The sequence below is a fragment of the Triticum dicoccoides genome, chromosome 1B (genome assembly GCF_002162155.2).
Source record: "Triticum dicoccoides isolate Atlit2015 ecotype Zavitan chromosome 1B, WEW_v2.0, whole genome shotgun sequence".
Taxonomy (NCBI): Eukaryota; Viridiplantae; Streptophyta; class Magnoliopsida; order Poales; family Poaceae; genus Triticum; species Triticum dicoccoides.
Window position 1 is genome coordinate 695,426,174 of NC_041381.1, and position 10,453 is coordinate 695,436,626.

Consider the following 10,453-nt stretch of genomic DNA (forward strand, 5'->3'; position numbering starts at 1 on the left):
CTTGTGAACGATGTAAGTGTGTTAAGTTAATCAATAAAGCAAGCCATGATGGCACTCCCTCAAAAAAATGCATGGTTGGTCTCGGTGACTGGTGCTTTTCGTCCACAGTGGTGATGCTCCTCTGGCACTGTGAGGTTCACTTTTTTTCTTTATGAGGGCAGTGAAGGTTTTCTTCTAGTGTGCTGAGTTCTGTCCCCCTATGGTGCAATTTAGGCTCTGGTTTGCCCTTGGATCGGGTGCTTTTTTGTTGTGTTTCTTCCTCTACAATCCCTTATGCTCTGGTTCATTTGAACCCATATTATAAGAGATTGCAAAGCCTCGTACACAAAATGAATGAAAAATTCATGTGAGTATTATCTCCCTATACATACACTTTTTTTTACTGTTTGTTGATGAGTAAGGATACCCACTCGAAGAGAGAAGTGATGCAGATGCATCCGAATTCATTACCAACTCGAGTGTCGAAGCAATCCAGAGTCATGCGCCTCGATGGGCTCAAGCAAGCACTATAAAGGATAAGGACTAAGAGCGATATTTAAGAGATTTTGCGATTGTGGGAGATTTTATCCCCATATTATTGCATGACCGCCTGGTGTATCATATCCCTTGAGATAGGTGACTAACAACCGGCATGGGACAACCTATATAGGGTCAAATCCCCACTAAAGGACAAAAGATACATGAGAGCATATACTTGTGTCATACGTAGCTCAGTAGATAGGAAAAACACCATTATAATCATCTATGATCATCAATAAAGACAGGTTGGCATGCCATAGAGTTGTTACCCATCTGGGGCCTGAACCGAGGTGAAACCACGGTGTCGCCATCGTTGCTGACAAGATCCCTTTGGGCACCACCCCTCTCACTACATCCTTTCATGAGAACCTTCAAATTGTGAAATTGGCAGACCGTTATTCGTTGACATTTGGCGCCCACCATGGGACATAGATGGATCTCTGTCGTTACCTCTCCCATCAGAGGAAGAATCTCCTAATGGATACCATTCCAAAGAACCTTGAGCCAGGGACTCCGTCCAACGACGATTTCAACAAAGAAGGGTTATCCATAGATGCCATCACTTTGGAAGAAGAGATCAACTTCGACACGTTCAATGATGACCTCCTCGCCGACATCCCAGTCACTTCGCCTTGACCCCCTGTTTTGGGTTTTGGAAAATTTGGGGGTTCATCAGCGGGTTCGTGATTTTTGATTTTGGTGCATACAGATCAAGTATATAGTTTGATAGTCATTTTTTAGCTTTTACTGACATCAATAGCTTCTTTTCAAGAACGTGAGAAATCCAATAGTGGTATCAGTAGTTTTTTCTAGAGGATGGTATTAGTAGTTGACTGCATGTGCACGAGCACATACAACCCATGGGCTCATGACCATCGAGCACTACGTTCATGTCATGCTTATAAAAGGGATGAGTTTGATGGATCCAAATGATATTAGCCATTCAATAATCTATATCCAATTACCCACGTTGCTGTAAGAGCATCTCCAACAACTGAAAGATAGGTGTTGGTAAATTCGTCGACATAGTGATGATGGCATGCAATAAATAAGGAGGGAGAGCAAAGTTATATGTAGATTAACCAACAACACCCGCACAAGCTTGAAGGTGAAACAGAGAGCAATCACAATTGTTTTTTCACCTCCTCTTTGGATGACTTAGAGATAACTCATTCAAATAGTTGTATGTTAGTTGGTTGGTCGATAACGTAATCATTTTACAAATAAGACTTACACACAACCTTTTGGAGATGCCCAAACAATGGTGAAGACCGAGGGACCAGTAGCCCCCCCCCCCTACGTCCATGATTTAGTCCTAATTTGGAGATGAACAATGTATAATTTAGGAAAAATACATGTATTACTATATTTTGGCCCATGTTATCAAAATTTTGAGTCATTTGCCCCTCTGATCTTTAATTCCTGGCTCGGTCATTGTGCCCAAATGATATGTGCAACACGTAACCGTCGATCTAAGGCTGCTTGTAATGGGTAGTATCATAAGTTAGCATCATTCATATGATGTTAGTGCATGATGCTACCCCTCTAATGTGTAGTATCGTATATAGACATATTTTACAGTGTAGATTCACCCATTTTGCTGCGCATGTAGCCCATAGTGGAATATCTAATAACCGCAATTATCCAGAGCCAGTATTAATTGCATCAATTGTAGATAATCTTGGAAACAGCACTAATTATATCGATTGCAACTATTCGGGGGCAACATTAATTAATTTTTCATGAATGACAACCAATGTTGGAAACAACATTAGCTGCCGCGCACAGCTGAGACGACCAAAAGACGCAACATGCCTTGGAGAGGTGTCACTTCCGCCAATCGAAAACGGACACGACAATACCGACACACTTCATACCTCGTATTCATTCATATATCTAAACGCTTTTATATTTCTTTACGGAGGGAGTAGTACAAAATGTGTTGCCCGGTCCATCAAATCACATCACATCACATCACACGGATCCGGGAGGGAGAGGCGACGGCTTCTTCCGAGGATGTTTCCTCGGCGGCGGCGGCGGAGGACCGGCGCCCATCACCTACTCTACGAGTAGCACTGCCTAAAACGCCATCCACGCCACACGTGCCGGTCTAAAACGGCTCGCTGACGCCCCGGGCCCACCCCCCCGGCGCCGGGTCGACACATCCGCCTCGCCTCACCACCCATCACCAACCCACCCACGCTGACAACTTATTAATACGGCCACATCGCTGCCTGTCCAACCCGCCCGCCGTCGAACACCTCCCGCGCGCGCCCGCCGCCGCCGTCGACCCTCCCCTCCCTCGCACCCATGGCGTTCGCGCTCAAGGCCTCCGCCTCCCCCGCCCTCGCCGCCGCCTCCTCGGCGGCGGCGGCGGCGTCGTCCCCCTCCTTCTCCGCCTCCGCCTCCGCGGCGCCGAGGGGCCGCGCCGCCGCGGCCAGGAGGGTCGCGCTCCGCGGGGCCGCGCGCCCCGTGGCCGCCATCAGGGCGTCCGCGTCTGCCGCCCCCGCCGCCCCCGCCGTGGCCGGGGACAAGCGCACCATCTCGGGCACCTTCACCAACCTCAAGGCGCAGGGCAAGGTAAGATAAAATTCTTACCGCCCCGACGACTGCTCGTGTCTTGATTCCATCGATTCGGTGCCAGTAAAAGATAATTCTATTTTACTACTGTATGTATTGTCTTGGTGGCCATGTTTACTTTGCTCTGCAACGTGTAGTCCTCCATGTGTTCGTTCTTGCTAGTAAAGGATTAATATATGTTTATCGAGTACTAACAAATCCCCTCAGATGTGATGTTTATATCATTATATGTTACCTGCTCTGCGATTCGATTTGTTCACAGATCAGCGTCTACATTCATGCCCTGTTTCCACCATAACTATATACGGTTGCTGTCATTTTTGTGTTCTGATGGTGTTTGCGATTTTCAGATCGCGTTCATCCCGTTCATCGTCGCCGGCGACCCCGACCTGGCGACCACGGCGAAGGCGCTGAAGGTTCTCGATGCGTGTGGTTCCGATGTGATCGAATTGGGCGTGCCGTACTCTGATCCCTTGGCTGATGGCCCTGTTATTCAGGTACTCTACAATGTTAAATATGCACATGTCCTGAAGTACTGTGCTATTGTATTCTGTATGTAGTGTTCATGTTCTTCAGCTTATGCGTTTTAACATTAATTTTTGATCACATCATTTCAGGCTTCTGCTACACGCGCGCTGACAAAGGGCACCACATTTGAGGATGTTATCTCTATGGTGAAAGACGTGGTGCCTGAGCTGTCCTGCCCTCTCGCGCTTTTCACATATTACAACCCGATTCTGAAGCGCGGTGTCGCCAACTTCATGTCTGTTGTAAAAGAAGCCGGTGTACACGGTAATGCCCTTAGAGTTTTCCATAGGTTCAGTGATGTTCTTCTACGTTGAAATGCCATTTCAACTCATTTGGTCACCTTGTTAATTATCTGAATTCTGAAACATGGCACTGTTTCTGCTGTATCTTAGTTTTACTAGTGCATAAGGTTTCAGGTAGACGATTGAGGATTAAAAAGTTGCATGACAGCATAGACAGATACGCACAGTTATATTTTACACGACGCACAGTGATATTAGTAATGTGGCACTTTCTTGCTGTTGTAAAGTTCTGTTCTCGTTGTAACAATCAAGTTACATATGTATTACCATGCTGCAGGGCTTGTGGTACCTGATGTTCCTCTAGAAGAGACAGATATTTTGAGAAGCGAGGCTGCCAAGAACAACCTAGAGCTGGTAGGCTCTCTTTGACATTATCATCTATCATGTATCCTACCTTTATAACTGTTTCTTTTTTCCATTTTTTGTGTTTTGTGTTTAAACCCATTAGGGTTGAATTTTCTTATTAAATCTTTATCTTTGAAGAAAGACCCCGTTTAATATTTATTATATAAGTGCTGATGCAAAATGATGTCTTATGCTTATTAGCTCATTGCTTTGCTGTAATTTTAAACTTCATAATACCCAGCGTCAGGTGCTAAGTAGTCTGGAATATTTAAGATGCCTCTTTTGTTTGTGCAGTTGTTTACATCAACTTTGTTATATCTTATAAGTTATTTCATTTGCATGAATGCCTCCAGGTGTTACTAACAACACCAACTACACCAACAGAAAGAATGGAGAGAATTACAAAGGCTTCAGAAGGATTTGTTTATCTTGTAAGTGTCCAGAACTCCAAATTATTTTTGTTCCCTTAAACTCTGTTCTCATATAGCACATTCTCCTTATCGCTACTCAGAAAGTTCTCATAATGGCCAACGTAGTGTATTTCAGAACTTAACAAGAGTACAGTACAGTAGTTTGTCATTTTAAATTTTGTCGAGGGAATTTATCATCTGAAGTTGACTTCATAAACTTAAGAAGGCACATGCTTCTGTACTGTCATGCTTTTTCTCTTTAACAGAAGCTGGGTTGACATGCTTTTGTGCTGACATGTATACTGGTGCTAGCTGTGCTAATTGGTAAACTGAAAAATATAATGAACTGTACACTACTGTTTACAAAGACTGAGACGCCTTGGTTATGTTCTGTAACTTCTCCCTTTGGCTTTGTGATTCATAAACAAATGGAATTCAGTTGACATTGTTGAGGTTGAGCATTTGTGGTTCTACTGAACCTGCTTGAGCATAACCAGTTAGGCAGTTACATGATATGCTACTTGCTAAGTTGCAGTAATATTTGCTATTCAGGTAAGCACCACCGGAGTTACTGGCACACGTGCAAACGTAAGTTTCAAGGTGGAAGCTCTTCTTAAGGAAATCAAGCAGGTTTGCTAAGTCTTCTCTTTATTGTTGCTCAGTAAACTAGTTTTGGTCCGCTACCTTATTGTGCAGTGCGTATCTTGTTCAACGATGCTTATAGAACATCGTCTGCTTATTTATTATAGGTCACAGATAAAGCTGTTGCTGTTGGCTTTGGAGTGTCAACTCCAGAGCAGGTGAAGCAGGTAAATCATATATATCCAGCAACTCTCATGCTCGGCAAAATATCTTGTTTTATCCTCCTTCCTTCGTTTGCGCAATCTTTGACAAGCTTGTTGCGTCAATATTGTCTACAAAAATTGCAGATCGCGGGCTGGGGTGCAGATGGTGTGATCGTCGGGAGCGCGATGGTGAGGCAGTTGGGCGAATCTGGTTCTCCTGAAGAAGGATTGAAGAAGCTAGAAGAATTAGCCAAGAGCCTAAAGGCCGCATTTCCATGAAACAAGCATTTTTATCCTTTGTGGGGGGAAATCGCATGAATACCATATATATTTTTTTAGTTCTGTTTTACAGTGTAGCATTACATTCCTGGCTTTAGATTTCGAAGGATCCTGTTGTGTGATAGAATAATTGTACCCATGTGTTGAATGCTCGGGTGAATAAATTAATTGAGGTTAGTGTGACAAACGATGGAAAAAGATTGCATCTTTCTGTCCCAGTGCCATTGCCATTTCAATGATTTCCTGGGTTTTTATTTTTCTAAACATCATTCCTCACTGTTTATCATTTTACGAAGTGGCTTCAATATGACAGTGCTAAAATGTACTACATGTATAGCGTGATTAAATGGAGGAATGACTTGGTACGCCAAGCTTGCATCATACCATTACATTCCGGTTTAATATTCCTGTCATTTCTTTGTTTTGCTATAAAAACCCCAACAATAGTTTTCGTTGAAGTTAGAAATACTACTAGGTTGAGCAAGAACTGTCGTGTTCAAGTCACTTCCTGGATGATAGATCTTTCTGGTTTGATATACCTATCCTTTTCCTTTTTTACTATATATAAATACAATTGGATGCCAATTTACTTGTTTGGTTAAATAGCGAGGAAGATTCGTAGTCTAGTTAGTAAAATCACTTGGGCAGTACACTCCTGCAAAAATCAAACAACCAACAAAAATAATCAATTTACTGGGTAATGCCAGACTGTTATTTTCTTGGCTTCGCATCAAACGACTCAGATGAAGACCACATAGCTTTCTAGATGCTACATGAGCATGTTACCTAATGTTTTGTTGTGGTACATGGATAATTAATGCTACGATGTCGTGTCCCCAAAATTGAGATGAATCTGAAGAAGCTCTAGATTATGAAACAGGGTGAAGGTCTGAAGTCAAGCGTAGCCATTTTCCGTTTCTTTCTTCTCCTTTTCTTCTTCTTCTCTCAAGATTCAAATACTCATCAAAATAAAGGGCTGACCACACCTGCCATGTGGTAAGTGTAGCCATTTTATCTATTCTATGCTCATGAGGGTTTCCTTGACCTGCACGGTCAATTCCGATCGTCCTAAATTAGAAAGTTTCCATTTTAGATAAATTCTTTTTTTAAAGCTCAAAACTTGGACCGCGGGCTTTCAGAAATTCTTATGCTGCTTTCATTATTTGAAACTCTCGGGATTGTCAAGAAACTTTCATAAATTTTTGAGCTTTAGAAACTTCATAATTTTAGAAATTCATAATTTTAGAAACTTTCATGAATTTTGTAAGGTTAACAACCTGCTTCATAAACTTTCAGAAATTGATTCAGTTGGGCAAACAACCTGGATTGACAGTAAGATGATGGTATAACAGTCTGGTCAGGAGCTCAAGGCAGAACAATAATAATGGTCATGCATGGACAGTTTACGTACTCGGAACAAAGGATAAACAACACACTGTGGGGTGTTAAGAGCGATGCTGATGCACATTGAACCTGCATGGCATCACACAAACAATCTTCACTGCAAACCAGTGGTGTCACTGAATGAGTTGTGCAGTTGTGATACTCTCTTTCCCAAAAAGGCAAACAAAATATAACTCTGTTCTCAGTCTAGCACGTATTGGTGTTGTTTGACACCATGCAAGCAGATCTCACCGAAGGGGTCTCCCAGTCTGTATGTACAACAACTTAGACAAGTTGATGCACTATTCCAAAATATTAAATTACAATTAAAGGAGAAATTCATTCAAATACCATATATATATATATGAGAGAACACTATCCCCTTTCAAGCGCATTAGAAGAGGATGCCATCCATATTTAAGGGTCCCGATAACTGCCACACATGTGGTGTATCGGGTAGTTGTGCCACACGCCTCGTGTGGCATGGACAGCAACCAGCCCACACACCTAAATGTAGGCAAAACAACTAATGCCCACACACATCTTTTTTCCCCTCCCGAACCCTCTCACACGCGTGCGCGTGGGCGAAGTTGATAACGCCCACACGCCCGTATGTCAGACCTCGTACCCTCCTGGTCCCGCACGCGACGCGTGACGCCCACCGCGCGCCCGCAGTTGCCATGGTCCAGACCCTCGTCCATGTTCGTTTAACTGCAGTTGCCATGTCGCTGAACTACGGTTGCCATGTCGGACAACTGCAGTTGCCATGGTTGCTCAACTGCAGTTGCCATGTATGGTTTGATCTAATGTAGTTGCCATGATTTCATAACTTTAGGAGTTGCCACATACTAACACTAGGCAGTTGAGAGAGTTGCCATGTGCTCACAAGCATGCTAGGGCAGTTGCCATGTAAAAGAGAAGAGTTGTCATCTGCTTACGTGCATGTTACGGCAGTTGCCATGTACCATGCAAAAACACATGGCAACTTGGTAAAAGAGAGTTGCCATCTGCTTACGTGCACACTAGGCAGTTGCCGTGTACCCTGCAAAAACACATGGCAACTCGGGTAAAAAAAGAGAATTGCCACCTGCTTATAAAGCACACTAGGGGCAGTTGCCATGTGCGCTGCAAAAACACATGGCAACTAGCAGCTTGGGTGTGGGAGAGGGGACGGGCGTGTGGGCGAGATGGCAAATGCCCACGCACCAGTCCTTGTGCGTGACTGAAAACTGGTGTGTGGGTGAACTGCTAAACGCCCACACACCGGCCCCTCCGTGTGGTAAAACGGATGTGTGAGCGAACTATGTCACACACCACACACACACCTTGTCCTACGTGGCACAGAAAATCAGCCAGATTGTGCCAAGATTCGTGCATATAGTACTGGACGGTGATGGATGCGTGTGGTTGAGATGGTCAACGCCCACACGTGTGGGCGTTAACATTTTCGATATTTAACTGTGGTGGATAACAAGTTGAGGAGTAAAGGTACTTGAACTAAACAAATGGACACAAGGAGGAGTTATCCAATCCACACTACCCTAATCCAAAGAAATCTAGACCATACCCGACATCTGATTCTCATGAAGGCACTGGAGCCATGCCGACCCAGCAAACACGAAGCCGCTCCAAAATTTACCGAGCAGCGGGTGGCTTCTCCACCCTCTGGATCCCCATGATACTTTGCACGAACAGGAGCACCTTGAAACAGCGGGGGACGGCCGGGTCAAAGCACAGGCGGGCGGTGCTGAGGTTCGTCACGCGTCAGCTTCTTGGGGGGCACGGGCAGCACGGCCCAGATCTCCTCCGTCGCGGGGTTGCACACGACGTAGTCTGCCTCCTTGCTCATGGCCGCCTTCAAGCAGTAGCAGATGAGACCTCCCGGCCTAAAATGCTGTTAAAGCACGTGTTCTTTGGCTCAATTTTTTCTCTCCTTTGCTTTTAATTACTTCAGCCAAAATGTGGGCCACATAATTTCGGCGGAAAAAAAAAATGGTGTCGCCACAAAGATTATGTTAAAAATATGGAAGATGATTGGGATCACCGGAAGGATAATGATGCACGCGTCTGCCGCCTCCATGGCCGTTGGATCTGATTTTAACCAGATGGCTAGGAGCAACGTATTATCTAAACTAGGTTTTGCAATTGAGTCATTGTTATGATCTCCCCGATCAAAACAACTGGTGTGTTGCGTGATCTGGATCGGGATGGGAAGCTCCACCGCCGCCATTCCCCTGCATCTAGATCGGCGAGCACCGCCTGACGTCGGTAACTAAGATCTGCAAGGCCCGGTCGTCGTTCCAGCGGTGCGTGGCGCAGCGCACGGCCTCTCCAACTCCGCCGTCGGTGTCGGGGAGCCCTCCCTGCTGGATCCGTCCCAGCCTTGCGCGTCATGTTTCCGAAACAAAGATCTTGTTGCAATAGTGAACGGTTTTTTCTGAAATAAAGCTCTTGTTGCAAAGAAGGATCATACGCAGATATGCCTTGCAACATCACCAATGTTTCTGGAACAGATCTATTGTTGCAATAATCGTCGATGTGTTTCTGAAACAGAGCTCTTATTGCAATAGTCATTGTTGTTTCTGAAACAAGACTCTTGTTGCAAAGAGGGATCCTAAGCTGAGCAACCTAGATCGGACGGCTAGCGAGGCGGCGGATATTTTAAAAAGATCCGCCCGCCGACGGGTAGCACGCCCCATCTTAGTTCGCGTAGAGTAGCATTCTTCATATATTGTCTGCTTCATGCACACCATGTAGTAAAGCTGAAATTATCACGGCCCACCATGTAGTAAAGCTGAAATTATCATGGCCAGCTTTATTAATTTAAACAAGGGTTTAGCCCTAATATTGTTGTTGATGACAAAGTGGAGACCTGTCTAATCTTGGACATTATGACGAAATCTCTATCTGATGAGTAGCTGAGGCTCCCTTCCATGATTGGGTTGGATAGGGTTGACTGTCTTAAACATCTTACTGAAAGAATTCAGAAAATCATCAAAGAATTCAGAAAATCAAAATTTCATCAAAGAATACAGAAAATCATCAATGGATGGAAGGGGAAAATGTTATCTTATGGTGGTAAGGAGGCTCTGATAATGATGGTGGCTCGAGCTATCCCAACATATCCGATGAGTGTGTTCATATTCCCCAAAAATTGTAAGGGGATCACTAATGCAATATCGCATTAGAGAAGACAAACGCAAGATGCAAGATGCATTAGAGACTGATTGATAACTATGATTCACTATGTGATAGAGTGATGCGGTTCAAATATTATCTAGAGGGTGACTTGCTTAATTGTTAACTTAAAAAAAAGCTTCTC

General features: G+C 44.3%; 1 protein-coding gene across 1 annotated transcript; it reads left to right on the forward strand.

The window, feature by feature from the left end:
- Positions 1-2,778: 2,778 nt before the first annotated feature.
- Positions 2,779-5,966, forward strand: LOC119349782 (tryptophan synthase alpha chain-like). The gene is made up of 8 exons (XM_037617868.1): positions 2,779-3,099; positions 3,450-3,596; positions 3,717-3,891; positions 4,207-4,283; positions 4,628-4,705; positions 5,237-5,314; positions 5,434-5,493; positions 5,614-5,966. The coding sequence occupies exons 1-8, from the start codon at positions 2,830-2,832 to the stop codon at positions 5,746-5,748; spliced, it is 1,020 nt and encodes a 339-aa protein (XP_037473765.1). The 5' UTR covers positions 2,779-2,829; the 3' UTR covers positions 5,749-5,966.
- Positions 5,967-10,453: the final 4,487 nt, after the last annotated feature.

Excerpts from the sequence above, each read along its gene's own strand:
- LOC119349782 (XM_037617868.1), top strand. The coding sequence starts at position 2,830 with ATGGCGTTCGCGCTCAAGGCCTCCGCCTCCCCCGCCCTCGCCGCCGCC. Across the intron at positions 3,892-4,206 it reads AAAAGAAGCCGGTGTACACG|GGCTTGTGGTACCTGATGTT; the intron begins GTAATGCCCTTA and ends ACCATGCTGCAG. Across the intron at positions 5,494-5,613 it reads CTCCAGAGCAGGTGAAGCAG|ATCGCGGGCTGGGGTGCAGA; the intron begins GTAAATCATATA and ends CAAAAATTGCAG.